The sequence below is a fragment of the Orbicella faveolata genome, unplaced genomic scaffold (genome assembly GCF_042242905.1).
Source record: "Orbicella faveolata isolate gen_17 unplaced genomic scaffold, um_ofav_v1 contig_36, whole genome shotgun sequence".
NCBI lineage: Eukaryota > Metazoa > Cnidaria > Anthozoa > Scleractinia > Merulinidae > Orbicella > Orbicella faveolata.
In genome coordinates, this window is record NW_028301565.1 from 12852629 (window position 1) to 12879517 (window position 26889).

A 26889-nucleotide genomic window follows, 5' to 3' on the forward strand; every position below is an offset into this window, starting at 1 on the left:
ACTATCAAGGCTCAATTCCTGCCAGTCTCTTGAGTCCAGTCTACTAGCCCGGGCTCCCTTCCTGAACAGCAGCTGTTAACTGAGCCTGTACCATTTTAGGTGGTATCTTTTAGGGGTCAAATAAAGCTAATGATCCACACTCAGACTGGTCCTTTGAGGGTTTAATTCAAATAATTCAAATAATTTTTCCGACAAGCATTTATATGGGAGTCACCATTCCCTTGCTCCCCCCCTCCCCGAACCCACAGGCCCAAGATACTGTTGCGAACTTTGGCTGCATGTGATAAATATTTTGTTCTATACATAGCATCAGGCTGAAACCCAGGGTGATAATTTTATTTCTTTCTGCTCTCAGAGTTAACAGTCTACAACTGCAGTTACTATCAGCCATTTCAGAAGTCAGACTGAAATGTCTTGGAAATGTAGCTTCAGATTGAAGAGTGGACCTCAAGAAAGAGATTCAAAATTTAATAGTAAGGATCAAATGAACATTCCACATTTTGTATATTTGTTCAATTATCTAAAAACATAACTTTTCCTTTCTCTTTTTTCCACAGTTCTTTTAGATAATTTTTTAAGGCTTCTCCCTCAAATATATGATCAATGCTCATAAATGACAAGTTCCAGACTTGTTCTTCAGTCAGGTTAAATGTTCTGGCCATCACAGAGTACTCCTCTGACAGTGTTGTAGAAAAAACACCTTTATCATCAGTCTGTTGAAAGGATATTTAAATCAAAGTAAGGTATTTCTGCCAAGCTAAAGTTATGATGCATCACATACTACTGCAAGTTTAATATTGAAAAAAATAATGTAAAGTGTTGCACATTAACTTCACTGATAACACAAAGTTTAGTTTGAAAGGTTGCTGGTATTAGATGTCAATGTAAAAGTTAAAATGAATCATTTCACCAATATCACTTCCATGTGATATTTTCTTGTGTTAGATCAAGAAGTTACTAATCTATGGCCTTTTAAGGTGCATAATAGAATGATTTCACAAATCTTAATTCCTAGAGGTTAAAAATGAGAATCTTTACTAGCTCATGCAAAGAACAATGCACACTCCAACTTATTCTGTTGTTTCAACTTTCTAAAGTGTGCACATGATTGTATATAATTTATCTCAACAGTTTTATGTACAAAATATGACTGTGTAGAATTGCTCTATTATAGACTAGTGGCAATTTTAGATGTATAGTGGTACTTACACACACAATACAAGGGTGCTGTTTATTGTACCAGTAACTCATATGATGATCAGCGTATGATGGAACAGTCTTGGTCTTAACATTGGATGTTAGACACAGTTCTGTAAATCAAACATCAGAGTGTGAGTGAATCAACTGCAAAGTTACAATGATGGAAAAAAATGCCTACAATAATATTTACACACGTATTACATGCCTTGTAGGGAGAAAGCCTTTGCCATGTTATTGAAAAGAACAAGATTTGGATATTTTGTGGCAGCATTGTTAACCTTTGTCCAACTGGCATTATGTACATATTTTTGGCACACCCAAATTCACAATTAGCCAATCAGAAGTCCTGTCCACTGTCCTTATATCCTGAGATGTCAGGTTACTTGGCAAGGTAATCATAACTTTTTTGGTACACTTTGGTGACATAAACAGGCTTGTATGGCCTCGCCATTAGGCATTTTGGTTCAACTACATTTTGCCGAAATATGAACCATAGCTTGACCAAACTTGCCAGACATGGTACCAAAGCACGCCAAAAAGGTACAATCAGGTACAAATATTGGGTACATAAAAATATTGCTTCCTTATATACAAACAGAGCATAATGTAGTTATAGCCTGCAATACATGCAAAGGGTGACTGTTATTATGTCCTCTGCACACATTGCATGCCTACAATGCAAGGTAATAATCATCAAATATATTCATTTAATTTTTAATGCTTTGTATTTCAAACTCACCTATAGGAATAGAGTGTTCCTCCACTATATTCACAAGATCTTCTGCACCACCATTCTCAGGATGGATGCACGTTCCATGACCAATTCTATCTGGGATTAAGTTCAGCAAGACTCTTGCTTCCTTCAAGTCAGGAACCTTTCAGGTAATTATGAGGAAGCTGTTAAAAAGGTTACAGTTTTCATGCTATATTTTGCAAATATCACAACAATATAAGTGTAAAATAAGTTGTATCCGTGATATCTGTAAGGATTCACCAAAATTTTTTTGATTTCTTGATTGCTCAAGGTAATCATTTAAGGTCATTCCACTGAAATAGAGCCTGCACTGAGATTTTTGTCAAACTTTGCCTATTGACCATTTATATTGTAGGAACTTAAATTTGGAAATAAAAATGAGGGGTCCCCATGTTCGTCTGGGAGCAACAGCACCTTGTTTATACCATATAAATCCTTACAATAGCACCATGATTATAGTCACGATTGCTTGCTGAATTCACGTTTCCGACGATTGTTTCTTGCTCAACACTGAGAATTGGCCCATATTTATTTTACATTAAAAAATTTATTACTCAATTCAACACCACAGAAAAAAACGATAGGTCACCGTACTCGTTTTTGAGAAAATGATGATTTACCTCTATGGCGAGGTCCAGCTGCAAAGAAAAAGCTGCCATTTTTTAATGCGCACGTGCTAATCTCGCGTGAAATTATGTGCAGTAGGGATGCGCAATGCAATACTGGGGAATGACCTTAAGACTGACTGGATTTTGGTCAGGTCAGGAGAACATGTCTGTCAGTTTCAGGTGGGTTTGGAAACTAACCCTCCATAGCTGACACACAGCTTTTTCTAGCATGACGCAATGGGACAGATGAAACCTCAGGCTGCTGGGGCAGTGTTTCCACATGAGGCAACTGGTGTATTTACAAGACAGTTGAATTCCTCAATTACTGTAATTTTTTGAAATTGTTGATGCAAAAACTATGATTTCATACAATATATGTAGTTCTCAAACTCGTTAATAATTCATCACGTTAAAACAAAGAAAATCACAAACTTGAAGGAGGCTTGGATACCCTGTCTAATTAAGTATAGACTTTGATGATTTTACTTCTCTGTTTACTCCTTAGTTTTTGAAAAGATATATCAAACAATCAAGACAGTGTTTCATCAGCTATCCAAACACCTCGAATTTTGTCAAAAATACTCTGCTGCACATTGTATTTTCAGCTCTCTTCTTGATGTTTGAATATCCCGATGTAACACTCTTTCTTGTGTTTGATATATTACTTATTGCTCATCTCATGCATGGTTGACTCATACTGTACTTGCCTCTGCAATGTGTAAAGCAAGCTTAAGGCCATTTTCTCGTGCAAGCTTAAGTGCTGCTACAAAATTGTTGGAATCTTGTGTCTGAAAATTGAAACATTGTGGGTATCATCAAGAATCAGTGCTCTAAATCTTGGCCATGAATTGTTGAACTCAATTCTATAGGGCAAGCAATGATTGAAAAGGTAAGTAACCAGATTAATATTTTTGCCTGGCTCAGGAAATCAGGGATGTGTTTTCTTGTGTGCTTGGCATTTTCCACCTCTTACAAGAGATGTCTGGTTAAATTAAAGCAACAGGTTACCAATTAAACACTATTAATACCCAGATCTCTACAACCCTTGTCACAAGTGTTTTCAACTAACTACTAGCAAAACAATACAGTAAGTAACAAGACAAACATATCACATTTGAGAAATTTATTAGTTTAAAGAATCCAGTAGCGGACACTTCAACTTTAATTGAAAGATAGAAGCTGAATGTGTTTGAATTCCCAGACCCTGTCAAACATATCGATATTTCTTAACCTTCATGGAATTCTTTTTACATTTGTATTGCATTGTACAAAGACCACTGTCCAGGCTGAATATTGAAAGTTCCCTTTCCCTTTCAAATTGGATAACAAGATTCAACAGAGCTCAATAGAACAGTCTCAAGTATTCAGAGGAAGGAGTACAGGATTACATTTCATTGAATTTAATTTTGTGACAGGATTTCAGGAAATCAAAATTACCATTCTGGTGAAACTTTGGATCTTTCTCTGTGTCCACTACTTTTAGAGTTTTATCTCTCTTCTGTGAGATAATGAAGCAGGTTTCATGCATGCTCAAATGCATGGCTATTATGTACATGTACTTATTAGAACATGGTAGATCATTATCAGCTGGAACACTGTGCTGTTGACAGTGATTGGTCACTTACTGAAGGATCACCACTCAAGTCAAGACCCACTACAATCCCTTTGGCCTTTTCTTTGTATTGAATCGCCAGGTGCACAGTATCCAGGGCATCATCTGGGCCAAGCTTGCGATTTATAGCAAGTATAAACCTTCCAGGGAAGCAGATAAACAGTAACAGCAAAATTGATCAAGACATTCTATCAAAAATATGGGCACCTGACAGATACAATACAGTCAGTGACATCTTACAAATTTCTTTAGGGGCAAACCCTAAAGTCAGGGAATCGAGACTGATTGAGCAAGGTGGGAGAATCAGTAAGTAGAAGAGCAAATGATAAAGAAGGAAGGGATTGAAAGTCACCTTCTGGTTTAGTTAAGCTTGCAAGTCATTACATTAAAGGTGCTAAAGGTTGATTGTTGTTGTTCTTGGGTACCCTTTAAGCAAGGCCAAGTAAATGTTTTAGTTGAATAAGTAAGAATACTCTGTTAATTTCCACAAATTTGTCTGGAATCATGACCATCAACAGCCCATTGTAATCTAGAGTGTGGTGTGTCAGCTAAGAAACCAGACACCTAGGGGTCCAGGAGGGGGACATATAAAATGGACAGGGGTGATTGTTGTACCTTTTAGGGGTTAAAAAACACGCTTTTGGTACCTCTTAGGGTGTTCAGCGTCAAAAGGTCCACAGCGGCAACTTTTGCGTTACCTTTTAGGGTATTGAGCTCAAAAAATAAGACACAAGATAATGTGTTGTTTTAGAATTGGTACCTCTTAGGAGAGAAAAACATTTCAAGCCATGCCCACAAAACAGAATCTCTGTAACTGGCTTAGGTTTTTTTTTTTTCAAAATTTCGGACAAGCACCCCTGTCCTTTTTATATGGGAGTCCCCCCCTGGGCTAGGGGTTCCTATGATCCTTCAAAAATCATGGATCTTGCAGAATGTGAACCAAATTTTGTAACTCTCTCAGTCTCAATTTTCTTAAAACACCTTAGAGTTTTGATTTCTCTTATAAGTTAAGAGAAGATCAGCCTCTCAGAAAAGATAGTGATTTTGGCACCTTGCAAATTTTTGCTATAAAATGCATAGATCCATGTTAGTTGCTGCTACCTCACAATTATATTAGGGGCTGTCTTTTTAGCCTCCTCAATAGCTGCTAACACTGCATCTACATACAACTGCTTTGTCATCCCTGTAGGAGAAAAAGATTGTACAACTTACTAAGTTATCCACATCAGTTGGATGCAATTTTTTAAAAACAATTTAGATAGTAAATTTTAATTGTTCTGGGAGCTACCAGTAAAAATGAAACCAAGTGGTGAATTTACTACTTTCCAAGCCAACCTCAAATTCTAAGTAACTATAGATTAATCTGTTTATGTACCCACTCAAGCAGTAAACGTAACTAATCAATAATTATATCAATAAGCTCTATTTAAAGAATTATTATTTTCCTGGACTTCCAGGGCAAAAAAAACTGCACACTGGATAACAGTTTATTCTAGCAGATGTCAATTGCATCCAAATTGAGAATTTTTCAAACAAATGGAAATTTGTCAACATAACCAGAATGCAAGGAGGCAAATGAAGCTGTTGAGAACACTGGCGAGAATTCATAATAATTTTATTAGTGATCTGCACATTTTGCCAACTTTTTAGTTCTCTCAAACTTGCTCATGCATGGGTATTTTCTATTTACCAATTAGATTATGAGCAAAAGATTTCTGTCACAGAATAGTCGATGAGGGTGGAGCCCAAGTCAGCTGTTATGCAAAGAAAATGGAGAGTAGATACACATGTAATGTACTTGTTTTAGTATAAATCTACAGGGAGTTAAAAAACTTTATCTAAATCTTTTTCAGTGACACTTCAAATGCTAGACATAGATTTATACTAATTTCATAAATAACCTATATTATATCATTGATAATCCTGAGATGTATTTTACTAACACTTACTGTATGTTACATTTACCTTATTAGACTTTCTTACTTTGTTATATAATTATGATAGACACTTTAATTATAGTAGTCAGGGCCCATGCTGATAGCAGCCTAGTGCTGAAAGGGCAACCCAGTTTAAATAAAGGCGACTTTACTATCATACTGCCATATACTGAGCCCTGCCAAGGGAAACCTCTCAAGAACAACACTGTGTATGGTTGGATGAGTTGACATGAGCCGGTCTGCAGTTTAAGCCATCTGGTTGATGTGACATTTTCATAACTTTATTTCTAACAAAATCCCAAGCTCAATAAAGGTGGTATGATAAAATACTCATCACCTTTGTTGGGTTGGGCCAGGTGGGAAAATATTTAACCCAGTCATATATGTTGCCCAGGCATCAATTTTGCATGGTCCTTGCTGCACTTGGTGTCATAGGCTATGACCTTGACCCAAATACTTTCTCATCTGGTCCTCCCACACACTCAGACAAGGCTAGCTTATAATATTGAGATCTTATATTCAATTTTATTCCTATACCTGTTTCTGGATTAGCCCTTGGAGTACTTCTGAGCTCTAAATATTTTACATTATCTTGTTCAAAGTCTTCAATGACACTTTTTGTAACCTTGAAGATATAATCAATACAGTTGTCAAATACATTTGATAAGTGTCCCGTAACACGAAAATTACACAAATATGTCACATAAGAGATTTAGGGTCCAATGATTCCTTTCTCTAGAATCCTGACTTTGAACTGTTTTCATGTGTTAGAAAGAATTAATTTGCATATTGTTTGCACTCCACTGACAGGAGATGGATGATATATTGCTTTTATTATAAAGAGTATATAGAGTGTTAACTGAATAACGGTTATAACCTTACCAAGAACACTGCATCAGTGTCATCTACAAGCTGGTAAATAATACCAAACATGGTCAAACACCTGTACACAAGAAAGAGAAAGTGTCACAGATTACACAGCTTGTATGTTGTACAAAGTGTATGTGGTGTGTGTACATTTTTCACACTATACTTTATGGATGACTGTTATTATTGAAGGGATAGTCCTTGATTTAATGACTGATTGATTGATTGTTTGATTGGTTGATTGATTGATTGATTGATTGATTGATTGATTGATTGACTTATTGATTAATTGACTGACCAACTGACTGACTGACCGATTGATGGATGGATTGATTGATTGATTGACTGGAATATGGATGGATGGAAGGAAGGATACATGTACATGGATGGAAGGAATGAATGAACTGAGAGATTTAAACAACATCTGCAAGAAGTTTTTAGGGAGGGTGCCTACTTTTGTTGTTGTGCACGCTTTCTGTGCATCATGCAAAGCATAGTTTACACGCCGTGGTTGAAATCAATGCAGTCAACTATGCTACCAAGTGTGCAACTAAAATGAAAGAATCATTTTCTTACCATGGCCAAATCAAGCTTAATTTACTTGCGAAACCAGGAACATCAGAATAATGGCATATTGCTAACCAATAACCCTAAAACGCTTCTAGCTGAAAAACTGGTAATTATACTGAAATCTAACTGCAATACAAGTGTGAGAGATGCAAATGTTTGACTTACTGGGTAGGTGACTGGAAAAAATGTAACAGGCACCATAAAAGATGAAAGCAATTCACTTCACCCTTGAAGGCATGTGGTTACCCCTTATTGGCAGAGTTCCAGATAAGTAAGGGGTCTCTGGTCAAAAACCCGACAAGTTCAGCAACATGACCTGACAAATTAATAGAAAATTTCTGATGATTTGGTGGGAGCATTGGAAAATGACCGTTGGCATTCCTCATTGGCACCACATCTTGAAAACTTATCTGGAACCCTGATTTGATGTTCTGCCATGGAAGTGGCAAGCCTATTTATTCAACATGTGATTAGTTTCTGGTTGTCAGGAAAAGCTATTAGATTGTATTTTGGCAAAACCAGGGGAGAGCAGCCAGAGATGCAGTTTTTATGTTACCATTTACCATGTAGTTTAGAGATCTTAATAAAAGCGAATTCTAGGGAAATCTGTGAAGAAATACATTTTTCTTCTTTTTCAGAAAAAAAGCTGACCTCAGCATTTTGGAACGAGATTCAAAGCTAACTATCTCGGAAAAATGCATGGCTACTCCCAGCTTTCTTTGTGGATCCCAATAGCCGCTGCTAATATTTACTTTTTCCACATGGTTATAATCTGGCGAAAATAACTTTGTATGCAACACCTTTGTGTTGTAAGCACCGTCCATTTATTTTCAAAAGACACTTACTCGTCTAAATCTCTCTTGTCTCCTTTCTGAATTGTTGTTTGCCATTTAGACACTAAGCAGTTTTCTTTTACTTTGTCAGACTTTCTCTTGATGAGCTTCTCGATCGTCTCGGCGCTTATAGATCCGTTTATATGAGCATGAAGTTCCTGAAAGTTGACAAGTCATTTTAACGTAAAGACCGTAAAGAGAAATATGTGGTCATCTCCGCGAAAAATCTTTTTTTCGCTCTTTTCGAAATGTTAAACAATACCACTGGAAAAGGTTGCTTAAAATTCTTACAATTTTCGGAACTTTTTTGAAGAAATTGAAAGGCATTTTTTCCTCAGCAAATTTCCCCGCAGTGTCAGCCATGATGGAAATTATCGACTTGCCTTTGCACGTTCTGATTGGTCATTCAAGTAGATGTAAATATCGATTGAACGCTTCGCGCCAAAATCTAAGTTCGCGCGCCGCTCCAGGACAGTCAACGGTTTTGAACATCAGGAGACAATTTTCCTTCATTTTTTGCTTCCATTAAGCCGAAAATGGGAAACGAATCCTCGGTACCGATTCACTATGGAACAAAGCTACTAAATGATATAAATATCGCGTGGAAAAAGCTAGAAATGGACGCCAAATTGCCATCTCGAGATGGACATTGTGCCGCCGCCATGGCGAACAAACTATACGTGTTTGGCGGAGTTCGTTGGCTTTCTGATATCGGCGAAGCAGCAGAATCCAACGAGATTCTTGTTTTCGATGCTGGTAAGCATTTACGACATCGAAGTTCGTAATCATGTTATAAATGATTTGCGATCGCGATTTCAGCTTACTGTAATTATATGACCGATTATTTATCGACTGAGCAGACATCGACAAGATCAATTGCAAATAAGCAGAAATAAGAATAAGCCTATGCAATGATAATAAGGGTTATCATAAGTTTATTTTTTTCTGGAAGCGCCACGAAATGTTGTCATATCAAAGCTCTGTTGAGGATTGAAAATGTTGGGTGCGTTCCTTTGGGATGATCTGGATCGGATCAGTGATCCAAGATCATTCAGATTATGGTGCATCGAAGGAACCGATGACTCCGTGACCAGAGTGGATTCGTCGATTCCTTTGATGCACCATGATCCGAGTGATCTTGGATCACTGATCCCGGCATGCCCAATCGATGAAATTCGATCATGGATTGCCAATCGACATAATTGAAAAAAACCCGATAAAAATCAAAAGATTTTATTGATTGGTTCTATTAATCAATGAAAATCGATAGTCACAATGGAAGATCGCTTAATGACCCCTCTTAATTGCTATATCTGATTTTTATTGCTCAAGCACAGTGAGCGAGCAGCAGTTATAATCAGAATATATAAGAAACCTATGCAAAATCGAGATTTGTCAGAATGCATTTCACGACAACCAGATTGTATTGGGTGGCGACCAGAATACACAGTGTAGCAACCAGAATGCATTGCACTCCCTTGGTGCCTTGTTTTGAGGCAAACAGACAAAACACAATGAACTATCATTGGCCCTCTTTTGGGCCCTCTGCAAAATTCAGAACGTTTAGGACCTTTATGTGAGTGAGAATCTTTTTGTTGTGCATAATGACAACTTGAACCATGAATGTTATGACAGCATACAGATTGATAAAGTCAGGTTCAATGGTAAACAAGTTACACTCTAAGTGTGAATTCATGAAAGTGCATTTTCTGATAGTTTTGTTGCTTTATGGATACTTGTGCAGTGGGCTGGTATGTGCTTCTTGCTGCATTATTTTCTTTCTACTCGGCAGCCAAGCGGCTTAGTTGTGGTAATGTGTCAAGCATTCAATGCATGTGGTGTGGGTGAGGAGTTAAGCTTAGGTAGGAAAGTTAAGACACCTTTTAAGCCCTGAATACAAATGCCTTTCCTACTTGTACTGTACGTGAGCTACATTAGAGGGTGTATTCTGATCTCTGTATGTATGTACATTTTTCTTCTTACATTTAGTTCTTTTAGACAGGAGCAGAAGGAAACTCAATAGACACATCAAGGCCCCTTCCAACTTGTCTTGTAGGCCTTCCCCATATTGACCCCGCATCGTTGCATGAATGAAGTGAACAAACATTTCATGACATTTCTGTTTATTTTGTCTAGATTCTCACACATTGAACAAGATTGTAACTGGAGGTCAAGTACCATCATCAAGATCTTCTGCTACTATGGCTGGAGTTGGAAGTAAACTGTATGTTTTTGGAGGACTAAGCAGAGACTATGGATGGCTTAATGATCTTTATGCCTTTGACACTGGTATGACATTGAAAATTTCAATAGTCCTCAAATGAGCACCATTGCTTTTTAAGGTTTTGTCTGTGAAAAAGAAACACTGAAACAAATAAATTCCACCCCTGTTTAAATAACTTGGGTAATATTCTTTCACTGCATCAGAAACAAAGCAATGGCAAAATGTTGCATATGAAGGTACTCCTCCATCTCCACGTGACAAGCTTACATGTGTTGCTATGGGAACCAAGATTCTCTTCTTTGGTGGCTTTGGTCCTGTGGAAGATACTGAGACAGACACTTCTGAGCCAGATCAAGCACAGTTTGGATGGTTTAATGATCTCTTCAGTTTTGACACAGGTACATTACACATCAGCACTTACCCTCCAGTGCAGAGAAGACAGTCATTACATTAACTCATTACATAAGCTTTAAAATGTGCCAAGGGTCACCTTCAAACCAAAAGGTTCCCAATCTTGAGGATTGGAGAAACAAGATGGCTCATCAATTAACTCGGTTCTTTGTAACAAAATGACTAAGGTTAATTATTTGTGCTCCCCCTAATGGGATGCTAGTCCCACTGTTAAGTTTCAGCAGTTTGTCAGTTTTTCCCAGCAATTCCCATTGTGTGAAAAGGTCAGAATAAAAAGCCTTTGCCTAAGAGCACAACAGAAGGACCCTTATCAGGGACACCAGCAATTAGAAAGTTTCATATCAAGTGTAACTACATGGATGTATTACTGTACTGCTCAAAAGTAAGTTACCACCCTCTCAAAAGTAAGTTACCACCCTTTCACACTCTCGTCTCGCCAGACAAGATTCTCGGCCCACGAGACAAGAGTGCGAGATGAGAGTCTCATCTCGGGGAAACAAGACGAGAGGTGGTAACTTACTTTTGAGCAGCACTGTAGTTTCAATCAATGTTGCAGGGGTTTCATTGACTATTTTCTGCAGTAAGGCAAACCTTTCAAACAATTTTCTCAAGATTGTCAAACCAGGTGGACAAAATGGTTCTCATAGCTGGTCAAATTGCTTGGTGTGGAGTTCTTAATGTAGTGATTTCTGTAATCCTTTGTGTGGTCCTATATGCCACATGGCACAAAGGGGACTGAGTTAGTTTACAGTCCTCAATGAAACCCCAGCTATTGGTAGATCTTAATTCTAAGGGGTGGATATTTTAAACTAAAAGGGGTTAAAAGAACTCATTCACCTGTCACTCACAAAACTGGCATAAATGTAACTATTAAGTCTGGCTTGACTGTGTGTTGTTGTAAATACCTTTCCAGAGAACTGCACGTGGGAAAAACTGACTCCTTCATTTACTGGATGTCCAACACCTAGAGCAGCTCATGGAATGTCTGTTGTTGGATCAAAACTTGTTATCTTTGGAGGCAGAGACAGTGTTGGCAGGAAAAATGACCTATACATTTTGGATATGGGTGAGTTTTTGTTTATTTTGTGTTGATTAATATCACTGTAAGTGAAGCCATTTACATTTTAATGCCCAGTAGAACCAATAGACATGGATAGTATGTGGGTAGCAGGCATGGTGTAGTGGTGAGAACCCTCGGTTCCCACCAATGTGGCCTGGGTGCAATTCCAGCCTGGTGCCATAATTATGTGGGTCAAGTTTGCTGTTGGTTCTCACCTTGTTTCGAGGGTTTTTCTCTGGGTTCTCTGGTTTTCCTCTCTACGAAAAAACAGGATAGAGGACCCGCATAAAAACCAGCTAAGGCTGATGTGGATTCTTCCATAAATATTGTAATTTATTTATTTAAAGTATTAGAGTTTCTAAACACAGGTTTGTCACAAAGTTCTGAATTATACAGAATTACAGATTGAGAAATCAGAGTAGTTTGCCATTTTATTAATGAATTAGACCAATAGCCCAGTAAAGTAGCTGGCTACAGTGATGAAGTAGATGGTGTTTTTTGCCAGTAACCATTTACTTTTGGCAACCTTGAAGCAGAATAACAATTTACTACTCATTCTCAGAAACTATGGAGTGGATTTCAACCCAAGCCACAGGACGACAACCAGAGCCTCGTTCATTTCACACTTGCACTGCTGTGGGCAACAGAGTGGTAGTGTTTGGAGGGAGAAGCCTGGACAATGCACATTTTGATGATCTTCATATATTCGACACAGGTGATTAAGCAGCGACTGTTGTTTATAGACCTATGAAAATATAAAGCCAAATTAGCAGATTTGTTTCTTCTGGGTATTAGTTGTCTTGCTCCCCACAGTGCACACAATTTGGGGAACATTTCTAGGAGAAGGCCGACTAGTATTCTTTGCAAATATCTTTATTTTAAAACAAGCATGCAACACAATGTAACACAAATGAGTCTTTCTTCTGACTTAAATAATTGAAACCAACCAAAATATGACGGTGGAGAGACCAACAACTGTTTGTGAAAGTACATGTAGTTTTGGTTCCATTGACAAATGTGGGAAATTACTCTTTCCAGTTAAATGTCTGCACCATGTACTTTTAGTCAACTTTTCTATTAAAAACAAATAATGCATAACAAGATACCTCTCCTAAATGTCATTACCATTGTTAGAGTTTGTAAATAAATTATATTTATTCATTTACTGTTTTCTTTTACAATTTTTTTATTAGAGACATTATACAGTAATTTATTATTATCAAAGTCCTTTGGTGTATTCCGCCCTTTAGCAAGTCCTTTGGTGTATTCTGCCCTTTAGCAATAACTGTTTCTATCACTGTGAATTTGTAGACACAAATGAGTGGCTCCAGCCATTATCATCTGGGGACAAACCATCTGCCAGGGGGGTACACACAGCAACACTGGTAGGAGACCAGTTCATATTGTATGGAGGTTCTTCTGATTTTTATGAAGAAACTATGCAGTGTCAGGAATATTATGGTGATGTCCATCTAATTGGAAAAGGTAAATTTGTGTTGCTTGTAGCATTTTATAGTCTGGCGTTAATAATAAACTGCAGTGCTTTCAAATAAGATATTAGTTTCACGCCAGTGAAATATAGTCAAAGGAGCGTGACTTACCTTCTCAATGAGCTGCTCATGGCGGCATCGCTTTCTATAGAGCTACTGAGCAGTATGTTGTATTCCAAAGGTCAGCAAAGTGTAAGCTTCATTGTAGCTAAACCTAAAACATATCTTTGTTACCTTCCGAGTGATATAACGATCCATAGCATTGGTGCAAAGCATTAAAGTACTATTCCTGTTTAAGATGTTACATGTGCTAGGGTATGCTATCCAGTGGTACAACTTTTTCTGTTGGTAAAGAATGTCTATATGTAACAGCTCAAACAACTGTTCAGAGTCCATTTTGTGTTTGACTAACCAGTGCAGTGATTACTTAATGTAAATCCAGTGTTTCCGCCAGAACACGCCATTGCGGGAATCCCGCGTTACAATCAGAGATGGACCCCAGAAAAACGATAAAAGGGCCAATTTGGCCCTTTCCTTTTACAAGACCGCAGGCTTAACACAGGCATAATATTTTAAAAGCCATCCCAGGGCTTGAAATTGTGATCAATATGGTCGCCAATGCAACAAGCATTTCATCCTTGGCAACCAAAATTTCTGGTTTAGTTGCCATAATACGGCATAATGGCGACTACATTTCTCTGTGTTGACGATCAATAACGGTTATTTTGTCACACATTATGCCCTTCTAGAATATCATATTGAAAGATCTTTGCTTCTAAAACATTCAGCATAAGAGAAGAAGTCGATCCGTCCTTTAAACTTCCAAATGCTTGACCGTGTTTGAAATCGCCCTATGATGCATTGCAAACCCTTGATCATTGACTACGTAATGTATGCGTTAGGATTCTTCTCTTGTAATGCACGGATCCTTCATACTAGTATCTGATTCAAAAGAAACTTTATTGAGTACAAACACTTCAAAAAGCACTTACTATTAAATTTTATCGTAGATCCTAATAAATTGCTTTATTTTCTTTGGTACCCTGATGCATTTTTTTGTTCTGTAGCTTTCAATTTACTGGCCCCTTTCCTAAAAAAATGGCCCCTAAAAAAGATCTTCAGTGGCCACTTTGGCCCTCAAGTAAAATTTTCTGGCTGAAACACTGGTAAATCTATCGTTAAAGTTTCCCTCCCTCCCTCCCTCCCTTTGGAGATGAAGTTGGTCATGTACTCCAGCATAAGTAACAAAGGGTCACTCCTGTGTGGTGCGGTTAAGTCTACACAGCGACTTCCCTCAAGATTGTTGTTTTTTTTTAATCGCCTTTAAATATTGCTCACTAACTGATACTCTTGTCTGATCCAGCACGTGCTGTTTGTCATTCAGCTCGTAGTGCTGGGGAGATAAGTGAGGTTGTTTGTCACGCTATCACCAGAAGTCGCATGGGCTAACCAAACATAGGGCAGTGTTCCCCCATTAATGCCAACACAGGTTGTTTGTATTTGTTTATTAGCTCCTGTTCAATTGCAAGTTGCCACAGTTAACTTATAAATATGTAGAAATTACCATTCTAAATAACAGCTTTCGGTTCTTGTTTTATCAAATCTAAATAACAGACATTTCACCTACTGAACACAGTCCATTTGTTCAATATTATCTCTGTAGAACAACTCTTGTCAGGGAAGTCTCAAGGACCAGATCCCACTGATATTCCACCTGTCTCTACAAATAGTCTGCCCTTGGCCAGTGGAGCAGCTGAAATTCAAGAATGCAGTACTATTGAGGAGGAAGACAGTAGTGAATATGAGGAGTCATCAGATGAACAGCAGTGATAAATGAAAATCATCTTTGTCTGCACAGAGTGAAAAATCACTGTTGTCTCCCTCTCTGCCTCAGCAAGTTGTCAATGTAGTTGTTTCCTTTCTTCATTTCTGTGATTGGATCATGTGAAGAGGAATGAGACTAGTAGTCAGACCAGGAATTGCAGGGGAGGGGGAGGGGCTAAAGGCTAGGAAACTTGAGAGGTGTTCTCACAGACTGTGCTTTTATCTCCCTCTGTCTCCATCCTGCAACTTTTTGACTTGCACCAATTCCTTACTCCTCTTCAGATGGTCCAAATTATTTTATTATTTCAGCAATCATTTATCAGGTTAGGAATGAGTATTACTCTAGGCAACTTCTTGGCTTGTCTTTTTTGGTTTTCATGTATTAGCTTTCTGGGTGACATAAGGAAACAAGAGAAAACTGACTGACTATAGTTTTTCTGTATACAATGTGTTTGTACAAACAGACAGAACGATAGGATTTCTCATAGAATGGTAATCAATTCAACAATATATGTTGGCATTTGATTTAAGTAATGTAGCACTTGTATATTATAGCTTTGTACAGCGAACATTTCATCAGGGCTTGCTACCAATTACTGGATGCTTTAAGAGAAATATATTTAACTTTCAGAAGGTCAAATAAAATGTATTTTTTAGGTCTATAATTGAACAATGACCCTGTATACTTAGGTAATAACTGTGCAATAAAATGTTTTTGAATAGTTGCCTATGCATAAGTTGAACCATCAGCCAACCTTTGTATTTAAGAATAGAGTCAGACCTCCACTAACGGCCACCTCTCTACAACAGCCACTTTTTGGGGTCCCAGTGGACAGTCCATACATTCTCCCTTATTTTAACCTCTCCACAATGGGAAAGGCCACTAAAATGTGTACTGACTGGAAAGATAACCTCATGACAATGGCCAGTAAATCAATAACTGATGAATGGTGTATACAAAACCTCATTTTTTATTGTAAAAGTTCACCAAACTTTATCTGTACCACACTTTGTTGGTCTTTGTTTAGTTTCTGATTTACTGATTTATTTTGATATTTGTGTAACATACAGTTTGTATGCTAAAATAAGCATTTTTTAAGAGAAGCAATGTTCCACCCTCAAAAACACAGGTGTCATGTAAAATCCTACCTTCCCATGATGACCATCTCTCTACAATGTCCACTTTCCTCTGTCCTCAAGGTGGCCATTGTCGAGAGGTTTGGCTGCATAGAGCTTTAAATTTGGTGGTGTCATTTTTGCTTTGGCCAGAAAAGCATTGTCTTAATTTTTTAATCATCTTTCTTTGTGGGGCAGTTGCAGAAGATATGCATATTTACTTTAATTAGTTCTCTTGACACATGTCTGTAAATTTTCCTATTGACTGACTGGATATTAATATAAAGGCATTTGATGGGAAACTGAAAAATTGTCACCAGGCAGGAATCATCCCAAAAAACCTTGATTGAAGGAAGTGTAGAATTTTGGTTCTTCCCCACCATTCCCTTGGACTAACTTCCCCTGGCCATCACCTTCCTGTACTCACTTCCAGTTCTCCTGTTGAACATTTCTTATCATATGTTTATTGAGCTGAAAAAGAACAAAACTAGTGAGGCTGTAAATACTCTAATTGTAGGCACAGATTAATTTCTGGAACAGAAATTTCAGTAATATTGTTAAACTAGCTGGACTGGTAAATTTTGAGTTTTATTTCCTGTTTTAATTTGCACGCCATGCGTGCCTATGTTTTTAACTTGCTAATGTGACCATAAATCAACATAATAGAGCTGGCATTGGTTTACCCCAAGGCTCTTTTGATGAGTGTTATTTATATTCAAGACATTCTGTCCAGAGGCAACAGAAAACTGAAATGCTTTTTAATAAAACAAGTTTCCTGGGAGACAGTTTCAAACAGTTTTACCCAGTGATCTCAGCTGGATGAGGGAGGTTTGTGAAATAGAAGATTAAAAAGAATTGTGGACAAGACTGGGTTGGATTTATTGAGATGTATGTTATAAAACCAATGAAAAAAAGGGTGTCCCCTTACCTATCTTGGAGTTCACAGTCTGTTCTTATTAAAAGATGTCAGAAATAAAATATATTTCTTTTAAAATAAATCACCCTTTTCAGACTCAATTCTACAAAATTAATTCCTGGAGACTATTTTAGGACCACAGCTTATAAGTGTTCAATAAAAAAAAAATTCAGCTGTTTTGATGGGTATAGTTGTAACATGAGAACAATAAAACTTTTCAAATAATACGTAGATAGCTTCTGACAGCAGTTGTCCGAAATCTGATCTCTCCAAAGAGGAAAATTTAACATTTTTGGTGGAAACTAGTTTACAAGTGTGTAATATTTTCAATGAAATTATTGATGCATTAATTTGAAGCATTAAAAAAGTGTACGTGTTCAAAAACTAAAAACCCACGCTCATCACGTTAGAATAGTTGATATTATTCCGCAGCTGTTATTAAATGATATCATGCCCCAAGTATCTATGAATTTTAAAATATTGTAATTTTCCATTGATTGTGAGTTGTCAATGTAAACTATTCAAACCCTCATGTGTTTTCGCCTTCTATAAATATTTTAGTCCGAAATTCTAAAATGAAAATATAGCCACAATCGTGTTTTTCCTGGCGATTTTCCAAACTCGTAAAAATGACAAAACGATTTCATTTTTTAAGTTTTCGATGTGGTCGCAATTAAATAAGATTTATATCCAACGCTTAAAGTTTATAAGAAATTCTGTACATTAAATTCACCGCAAAAAAGAAGACACCATAGACTATGGAGATGTCCTAGTCAATGCTATTTTTAGCTCGTCAGAAGAAACACTGCTCTGATTGGCTACCCAGTTAAGATCGTCCAATCACAAGGGGTGTTAGTATTCGAAACCTGCTCCGTCCGTATATGGTGAATAATTATGATCATGCGTGCCAAATGAAAACATCACTTCCGAACTAGAGGAGGTTCCGGTTCTTTCGTAAATACTTCTCCTCTTTGCTGAGAATGTATCTTGCTTCCTTGTTGTCTTGATCTTAAGTGAAAAACTTCCTTGAAAATAAGCCGAAAAAATGGTGAGTTTTGTTGTTCTAGAATGTTTGACCATGTGTGGATTAAGTTTTGTAACAGCGACACCACGGAATTTTGTATTTTCCAGCCTTCGAACTACCATTGGCAGAGTAAGGGCAATGTTAAAGCGAGTGGGGTGGAAGATATGGTTCTTCTGCCGAAGATCCAAGAAGCGGCGATCGTGGAGAACCTAAAGAAACGTTATATGGACGACCTTATTTTCGTATCCTTTCACTACACATCATCTTGAGTGAAGAATGCGTTATGCACAACTACTTCACCCTTTGATGTAAGCTTAGTTACCTTACTAAGTTCTTAATTCCACTGTACACTAAGCAGACAAGTTAGATATTTATAAGTCTAATATAAGTGGAAGGTTACTCTTTATCTTTTGCTGATGGGAACTTAGAACCTCCTACATAAATTTTACCGTGAGTGAATTACAGAAAATGAGAGTAAATATGGTGGTTTTCGTTGTCAAGCGCTTGTGAGGCTGCAGCTTGCCTGTCTCGTCAACCAAAGCAAACGAAAACCACATATCAGCTGCATAATTTTAGTTTCCTCTAACGCCCAAAACGAGCCATTTCTCATATTTCCAATTGAATTTATTTATTTATTTTGTATTAAACATCAGCTTAATCCTCCGTAAAATTATTTCCGTCCATTAAAGTTTGGTCACAATTTTTGCCTCACTCAGTGGGGCGTCGTTTTCAAGATTTGGGAATCTTCCTGAAGACACACGATGTACAATCCATTAGCTTACTCGTTCAATCGTAGCCACCTTTGTGCATTGAACAAGTTTCTAGAATTTATTGAACTGGCGAAAATATCTGATTCTGCCGAAGGATTTATACATAACGGGTTTAAGTAGAAGCTCGATAAACATATATATGAGCTTAAATTGTACAGTCTTAAAAGGGGGCTTAGATGCATCCACACTGATGCAAAAGTCACAAGTATGAAATAATAAAAAATATACTGTTTGTTGTTAAATTGATGATTGTTTACCTTGAATAACATTTGAAGCAAAATTCCTTTGCAAGGAATTTACATGAATATACAAGTACAACTGATATTCATTCATTTTGGTTGTGACAAATTTTGTTAAAGGTCTATCAGGTTTATTTTTAACTTCCCACAATAATTTTAGTGTTCAGTTATAGTGTTATATGGTTTGGTTGAGCAGTCAACTGTATCAAGGTTGGCTAGGCTTGCCTACAGCTCAGGGTGCATTCTGATTTGAACATGCCACTTTGATTGACAAATTCCTTTGGGACTATTTCTGTGACTTACCACTGGAATGAAATATGACATTATTATACATGCATGTGGCATTAATATTAGTGGTAAAAGAGTGCACTTAGAACAATTTCTGATTGTATTATTCAGTTGAGGTAACAAGTGCCACTTTACTTAGTGACTTACTGTTTCTAGGTATTGGCCAATGGGGTAATATTTTTTGTCGGTAGCCTTATTGCGCTATCCTGGCATGATGACTTTTGTAATATGTTGAACCCTGCTATTTCATGGTTGGAGAATAAGAATCATAAACTCTTCATAATATTCTCAAGTACATGTACATGTACTTTAACAAACTCCAGATAACTTGCCAAAACTGGCCCTTGCACCCCCTGTCCCCCCTTCCCTGAAGCATATATTTCATTATGTAACCAAATACAGTTCAGAGTCTACTCCTTCCACTTGCATATGTTACCTGTAGTTTATGGTTAACTTTAGAAAGAGTTTATATTTGATTGTTTTATACCCTTAACCATTTGATCAGACCTACATTGGTCCAGTGTTGATCTCTGTCAACCCATTCAAACAAATGCCATACTTTACAGACAAAGAGATTGACCAGTATCAGGGAGCTGTGAGTAAAAACATCTTGTCCTGAAGACACTAATTAAAGCCTGGTTTTCACCATGATATAAGCACAAGTATAAGCATAATGGTAGTGAGTATGTCCACTAGATGCATGGGGAGAATGGATAGTGGCTTATTTTTGGTTCCGTGTATACCTCCTCGAAACAGCATTTTAAAAAGGATGGCGGACTTATGCTTGTGCTTATGTTTATGCTTACAGTAGCACATTCTCATTTGGCATAAGTGCAAGCACAAGGAGAGCAATTTCTGCTTGTGCCTGTGCTTATGCTTAGGTTTTGTGTGTCCTCACAACCTTGTGCTTGTGCATGTGCTTGTGCTTATGTCATGTTAGAAACCAGGCTTAAACTAGAAGTTCTCAAACAGAAGATAGTTGCTGCGTCCTGTAGAAACCTGAGCCAATCACTGTGCTAGAAACTGTGTTCACTAAATTTTGTTAAAATGTCACTCTGCTTTTCAGGCATCCTATGAGAATCCTCCACACATTTATGCCCTTACAGACAACATGTACAGAAACATGTTGATTGATCAGGAAAATCAATGTGTTATTATCAGGTACAAAGTTGTGACAACTGTATTGTAAATGAAATACAGTCAAAGCTCTCTTTGTGACTGGTCTTGCAAGTGACCAGTTTTTGCTATGACCACCATTGTAAAAGCCTGTTTAACCTATCACTGAGATCCTGTTTAAAAGCTCTCATAAGTGACTGTAATCACCTGTAGAGCTGGTCTTTTCCTTTGTTTTTTATGTTCCTGTAAAGAGATAACTCCAAGGTTCTAATATTCATTCAAGTCAACTCTTTAAAAATAACTAGTATGTACTTCATGATCACATTTACTGCAGTTATGTAATAAATACTTTGACTAACTCTTTGCTTGCAAATGCAATCATTTTGTTTGGTTAGCCACTTACTGTCCATCCAATGTTCTATCTAGATCTATCCATGTCCATTTTAAAAGACTGATTCCAAATACAGCATGAGCTTACATATACTCTGGCTTAGTATTTTCTTTTCTCCTGAATTGAAATAAGCAATTTGTTTGTTTTTGTAGTGGAGAGAGTGGAGCTGGGAAGACTGTTTGTGCCAAGTTCATTATGAACTACTTAGCTAAAGTATCTGGAGGAGGCCCAAGTGTACAGGTTTGCAATTATACATATATATTCCAGATATTGTGATTAAACAGTGATTTCTCATTACCTTTAAATGTAACAGATTGAAGTAGTCAGGTCTTGAGAATTGAAATACATGGCATTCAATATTGATTCTTTTGAACAGCAATTAGAAGAATGTAATTTTGTTTCCTTTCTCTTTTATTTTCCATAGAAAATCAAAGATGTCATTCTAGAATCCAATCCTCTTTTAGAAGCTTTTGGCAATGCCAAGACTGTCAGAAACAACAACTCCAGTCGATTTGTAAGTCTAGCTTGTCAAACATGACCCTGATAACCATTACGGACAGTAGCCAGTTATAGAACAATCACTGTTTTAAAGAAAATGGTTTCATTGTTGTAAAGCAGTATACATGTAGGTCTTAGAGATGAGACTTATCTCCAAGTCCTATTTCTAGTAAGCCATTATGCTGTAAAAATACTAGATGTAGGACAGATCATGATGAAAAACTACATCTCGTATTATTGTGGTGGATCCAGTTGTGCTGAACAGGGAGAAGGGGAAATGAAGACTGGTCTTATCTTGCACAAGGGGTGGAAGGAAGGCCCTTTTGTCACCAAAAATGGGTGGACTAGACCTTTTTGGCACTCTGATCCTTCAAGACTAACATTTTCAAAAACCCCTATGCCCTTCTCTCCCAGGTCTGTCATTTTTTTTATGCGTGTTATTCATTCCAATCTTGCTTTTGCCTTGCTTTTTTAGGGCAAGTATGTCGAGATTCAGTTTACCAAGGGTGGACAGCCTGATGGTGGCAAGATTTCAAACTTTTTGTTAGAAAAGGTAATAGTGGGTTTTGGGTTTTTTGTTATTATTCTTGTTACAGGCTGCCTGTTGTTTGTTTTGATGAGCTCTTTTTCATCTACTACATTGGATGCTTGAGATCACGCAACTTCAAACTTCACATGCAAAAAGAATATTAATATTGAATAATTTAATGAATTGATTTCTTGTTCTATTAGTCCAGAGTTGTGAGTCAAAATCCATCAGAAAGGAACTTTCATATTTTCTACCAACTTCTCACTGGTGCATCACAAGAAGACAAAGGTTTGTTCAAAGAACAAAGAATGAGAGTCAGGAAGAGTTGAGATTAATGTTCCCAGCTACATGTATTGCTCTTGTTGAATGATGATCACTGGCAAACAATTTAGGGGTATTGAATGGTCCTATTCAATTTAAAATTGCTCACAAAATTTGGCATTTGCTCGAATTGCTTGCAAAAATTAAATGAGTCCTTGCTTGCTTGTGCTTGCAAAATTTTTGCAACTGCTCGCATGCTCGGATTTTGGAGTCTGGAAGCTTTTTGCTTCTTCTTGTTGTGTGTCCACAACATCAAGTTAGAAAGCTTTAGATCTCCTTGAGTGTCCACCCACTGACACATGTGAAGCTATGTCCATAATTTGGCATCAAACAAGGCCTTATTGGCTGTAAGCTGCTGGGATTGGTTGAACCTCCTAGTGCAAAACAATGTTTTCTTTCAATAAAATGGAGATTCCGGCAAGTAGAAAATTCACAAAGTGTTGCTGCTCGCCATCTGTATTTTCTAAGGTGCTCACTGCTCGCAAGACAAATTTGATCATTGCTCATGCATGCAAAAATAAACGCTCTGGTCAAATGCTCGCAAAGCTCAGTCGATACCCCTCAATTTGAACATGCAGAGAACATTTTGATCATACATTTAGACATCAGAACAAGGGAGATGACGTCAACAGTCTCGTCCACTTGGCCTGTTTCACTGCATAGTGATGTTAATCAATTGAAAGGCCGCGTGCAAGAACGTCCCCTAGATTTTTCGGCCATTTTTGAAAGTGCTTAAAACTAGCTGAATTTTGGCATGTGGGCTTCGTTTCACCTGAGAAACATTGCTCTGAAGTTTTTTTCGCTGGGTTGCTTTTCGTTCTCGAGAAATAATGTATGCAAAAAAGGCACACAGGTTGGAAAAACCGAGTGGTTTATTGCATACGCAATATCTCGAGAACGAAGTGAACTTTAGCGCGAAAACTACGGGACATTGCTTAACATGCGAAATTTGGAGCGTTTTCGACAAAGTTCACCTTTCATTAAAATACCTGACGCCCCTTTCCCGCCAAGTCCTTCAAATAAACGAAGCCAGGCCTTTGTTATGATAAACAGAGCCGATCCTTTGTTATAATAGCCAAGCCAAGCCTTTGTTATAAGTCGAAGTCTCGCCTCGGTTTATTATAACAAAGGATCGGCCCGCCGCGACGGCAAGGACTTTGATTTTACTTAAAAATGCTGATTTCACGTTAACACGTGACAGCAAGGATGTTGATTTCACTTAGAAAACAGCAAAATGTTAATTTCACGCAGCGTATAAGCTCAAAAATGTTGATTTCAGGTCTAAATAGGTAAAAATGCTGATTTCACGTTAACGCGTGACGGCAAGGATGTTGATTTCACTTAGAAAACAGCAAAATGTTAATTTCACGGAGCGTATAAGCTCAAAAATGTTGATCTCAGGTCTAAATAGGTAAAAATGCTGATTTTACGTTAACGCGTGACGGAAAGGATGTTGATTTCACTTAGAAAACAGCAAAATGTTAATTTCACGCAGCGTATAAGCTCAAAAATGTTGATTTCAGGTTTAAATAGGTAAAAATGCTGATTTCACATTAACGCGTGACGGCAAGGATGTTGATTTCACTTAGAAAACAGCAAAATGTTAATTTCACGCAACTTGCAAGCTAAAAATTGTCGATCTCAGGTCTAAATAGGTAAAAATGCTGATTTCACGTTAACGCGTGACGGCAAGGATGTTGATTTCACTTAGAAAACAGCAAAATGTTAATTTCACGCAACTTATAAGCTAAAAATTGTTAATTTCAGGTCTAAACAGGTAAAAATGTTGATTTCACGTAACGCGTGAGGGAAAGGATGTTGATTTCACTTGGAAAACAGCAAATGTTAATTTCACGTAACGTATAAGTTCAAAAATGTTGATTTCAGGTTTAAATAGGTAAAATATGGCGGCCGGAAAATAGTGTTAACATCTGGGACAATGATTATCTGCACTGAACAAATAAACATCAAGTAAGCACTTTTCCAAATACAGCAACGTCTTAAATGGCTAAAAATCGCGAGATAAATACATTGATCGTAACTTTATGTCACGCACCGCCTAACAGATTAACAAATTAACCCGTCTGCGCAACGTACGGGTCTCCATACATCTGCATGTCCGCTGATCCCAGAAGTTCAAAACACTACAAATCATGCCGATATGAAATAAAATCAACGCAACCTGGATCACAGATCTATGTTACAATCAATCGCTACTTGTTGGCCATTATTACCTTTAAATGAAAAAAGCCGAAACAATCTAGTTACCAGTTCGAGAAACGCGAGCAGAACGTGATCGCAATGCATGCCGGGAAGGCTCTTTACACCTTGCGCGTGGGAAAACATGGCGGTTGCTACAAGAGAAATTTTATAAGTCAAAAACCAGTTCTCGCTTTCCAAACTTTGACACTAGCAACACTTGGCAAATGGGCCACAACTCACGAGAGGGTATTTTTCTTGGGCAAGAACTGCTCTTGGACTTTGCTGCCTGGCTCGATCTGACTTCGAACGCCGATAACACGATTATGGTATATCAGCTACCTTCGAAGTTTCACAACACATTTTGATTCTTTAAAACGTGCTGATGACTTACGGGTTTATCGAGGCTTTATGATGCCTCTCAACCACCAGGCAGGCACACAAGGTACTTTAACACTATGCTTAAGATACTAGTTGACAGAGTTCTAATGCGGCACATCTCTTTTTCGTTCGATGGTATTTCGTTTGCCGCTCGATCGATTCACGTGTTGTGTTTACGTCACAATAACCGATGTAAACAATCTGTTCCCAGATTTCCGCTCTATATACTATTTTCCTTTGACTTTAAGACAGCTAAGATTCAGTGGAATACACTATAAACAGTCTGCCTGTTTGCTGTTCAACAAAATAATAAGGTTTCTTTTGTTTTTTGTTCAACAAAAGATCTCCAAACGATGCCGTTTGGAAAACTGAGCTTTTTGCATACGTTGTTTCTCGAGAACGAAGAGCGCCCCAGCCAAAAAAAATCCAGAGCAATGTTTCTGAGGTACAACGAAGCCTACATGCCAAAATTCAGCTATTTTTGAACACTTTCAAAATGGCCAAAAAATCTAGGGGACGTTCTTGCATGCGGCCTTTCAATTGATCATTAAGAAAACTCTAACTTGTGCCTCAACTCTTGTCAACTCTCAAATTCAATTTTTTTTTTAAACTCTACAACTCCCTCTAATGAGATAAATGATGTATAGTATTTATAAGGTTTGTTCTTAGGGGAACCACATTATCCTATTCTAGCAGTGTCTTTCTCTACTAATTAAAAGTTGATGTGTAAATGGGTGTTGCTCAATAGTTGAGAGCAACCTGACAAAAATGTAATGGACTACAATGGACTAATAACCCATCCATGAGGAGAAGTTAGTTTCTTCTAGTTCCAAATGACACAGGAAGCCCAGAGTTATCCTTTGGTACTTACTGAGTTAGGAAGGCTCAGTGGCCAACATGGTTAGTTTGTTGGACTCTGGACTAGTTCTGTCAATAGTTTGAGCCCTACCAGAGTCATTTTGAATAGACCAGCATCCCATCCAGGGGGGCAGCAGCAATACATTTAGTCACCTCTTGCTATAGAAACCCAGAATTGCTCCAGGAGCATGATGCAGAAACACTATCACTTGATGCAGACTTCACCTGCCTGGAGGCTTGGAACACAGTTTACTTTCATGTGCACATACTTGTCCTAGAACAGATTAATTGACTGGTAGATACATAATTATCTCAGGGCGCTCTTCGGAAATTCAAAATCATTTCTCTTGCCATTTGCAAAAAGGTGAAAGTAATAATTACCACTAAATTCTTGACTAGATACACCTGTTTTGGTAGAAACAATTGAGCATTACCCATTATTTCAATGAAACAATTTCTTAAACACAGTGCAACAAGAAACTGGGTTCTGAGTTGAAATTAACTGCAGCTTAACAATGTCTTGCTTCAGACAACTTCATGAGCCTGTTTTGCTTATTTTCAAAATGAGATACTGCAGTTTCATGTATGAATACGCTAATAAAATGTATTTTTTGGGATCAATAGGTCAGCTAGGTCTAACAGAACCCAGCTATTACTACTATCTGAATCAAAGTGGTACATACTCAGTGGACGGCACTAATGATGTAAAGGAGTATGAGGAAACAAGGGTGAGTACTCAGTAGTTTAGCCAATGTTGGTACTTTTTCCTGATAAAATATTATTAAATGAAGGGGTGAGTGCAAAACCATGCTAAGTGACGATTTGGGTGAAAAAAAAAATATTTGTGAAAGGG

At 37.6% G+C, this 26889-nt stretch overlaps 3 protein-coding genes and 1 long non-coding RNA gene across 8 annotated transcripts in view; 2 read left to right on the top strand and 2 right to left on the bottom strand.

Annotated features, from left to right (window-relative positions):
• Window positions 1-320: 320 nt before the first annotated feature.
• Window positions 321-8787, bottom strand: LOC110064260 (N6-Methyl-AMP deaminase-like). Of its 2 annotated transcripts, XM_020771289.2 has the most exons (10): window positions 8673-8787; window positions 8394-8539; window positions 6994-7054; window positions 6649-6736; window positions 5276-5357; window positions 4188-4314; window positions 3270-3350; window positions 1940-2075; window positions 1210-1310; window positions 321-713 (listed from the first exon to the last, which is right to left on the bottom strand). In XM_020771289.2, the coding sequence occupies exons 1-10, from the start codon at window positions 8742-8744 to the stop codon at window positions 513-515; spliced, it is 1095 nt and encodes a 364-aa protein (XP_020626948.1). In that variant the 5' UTR covers window positions 8745-8787; the 3' UTR covers window positions 321-512. The 2 variants fall into 2 exon arrangements, with proteins under 2 accessions (XP_020626948.1, XP_020626950.1); XM_020771291.2 differs by lacking the exon at window positions 3270-3350.
• On the top strand, window positions 8787-16115 carry LOC110064289 (kelch domain-containing protein 1-like). Its single transcript, XM_020771326.2, has 7 exons — window positions 8787-9137; window positions 10518-10670; window positions 10809-11003; window positions 11930-12082; window positions 12639-12791; window positions 13388-13561; window positions 15230-16115. Exons 1-7 carry the CDS (start codon window positions 8918-8920, stop codon window positions 15394-15396), a joined length of 1215 nt encoding a protein of 404 aa, XP_020626985.2. The 5' UTR covers window positions 8787-8917; the 3' UTR covers window positions 15397-16115.
• LOC149102317 (uncharacterized) lies at window positions 12385-14376 on the bottom strand. Its single transcript, XR_016202486.1, has 2 exons — window positions 13678-14376; window positions 12385-12821 (listed from the first exon to the last, which is right to left on the bottom strand). It is a non-coding gene; the product is annotated as an uncharacterized LOC149102317 (long non-coding RNA).
• A 2190-nt stretch (window positions 16116-18305) lies between the features above and the next one.
• LOC110064156 (unconventional myosin-Ie-like) overlaps window positions 18306-26889 on the top strand; it is a 32203-nt gene continuing 23619 nt past the window's right edge. For 2 of the 4 annotated variants that reach the window (XM_089274657.1, XM_089274658.1), the window contains exons 1-9: window positions 18306-18470; window positions 18554-18688; window positions 20249-20338; window positions 20810-20904; window positions 21403-21490; window positions 21675-21764; window positions 22224-22301; window positions 22481-22565; window positions 26661-26764. In XM_089274657.1, coding sequence (XP_089130783.1) covers window positions 18468-18470; window positions 18554-18688; window positions 20249-20338; window positions 20810-20904; window positions 21403-21490; window positions 21675-21764; window positions 22224-22301; window positions 22481-22565; window positions 26661-26764 — 768 coding nt within the window. In that variant the 5' untranslated portion in view covers window positions 18306-18467. The remainder of the gene's footprint in view (window positions 18471-18553; window positions 18689-20248; window positions 20339-20809; window positions 20905-21402; window positions 21491-21674; window positions 21765-22223; window positions 22302-22480; window positions 22566-26660; window positions 26765-26889) is intronic. The other 2 variants (XM_089274659.1, XM_089274660.1) reach the window with 2 other exon arrangements.

What these genes read in the sequence shown, in the direction of transcription:
- LOC110064289 (XM_020771326.2), top strand. Translation starts at nt 8,918, where the DNA reads ATGGGAAACGAATCCTCGGTACCGATTCACTATGGAACAAAGCTACTA. An exon ending in GATTCTTGTTTTCGATGCTG is followed by an intron (nt 9,138 to 10,517) that starts GTAAGCATTTAC and finishes TATTTTGTCTAG; the next exon opens with ATTCTCACACATTGAACAAG. An exon ending in TCTTTATGCCTTTGACACTG is followed by an intron (nt 10,671 to 10,808) that starts GTATGACATTGA and finishes TCACTGCATCAG; the next exon opens with AAACAAAGCAATGGCAAAAT.
- LOC110064260 (XM_020771289.2), bottom strand. Translation starts at nt 8,744, where the DNA reads ATGGCTGACACTGCGGGGAAATTTGCTGAGGAAAAAATGCCTTTCAAT. An exon ending in ACTTGAGTGGTGATCCTTCA is followed by an intron (nt 3,351 to 4,187) that starts GTAAGTGACCAA and finishes TTCAATTTTCAG; the next exon opens with ACACAAGATTCCAACAATTT. An exon ending in AGCACCCTTGTATTGTGTGT is followed by an intron (nt 714 to 1,209) that starts GTAAGTACCACT and finishes TCCTTTCAACAG; the next exon opens with ACTGATGATAAAGGTGTTTT.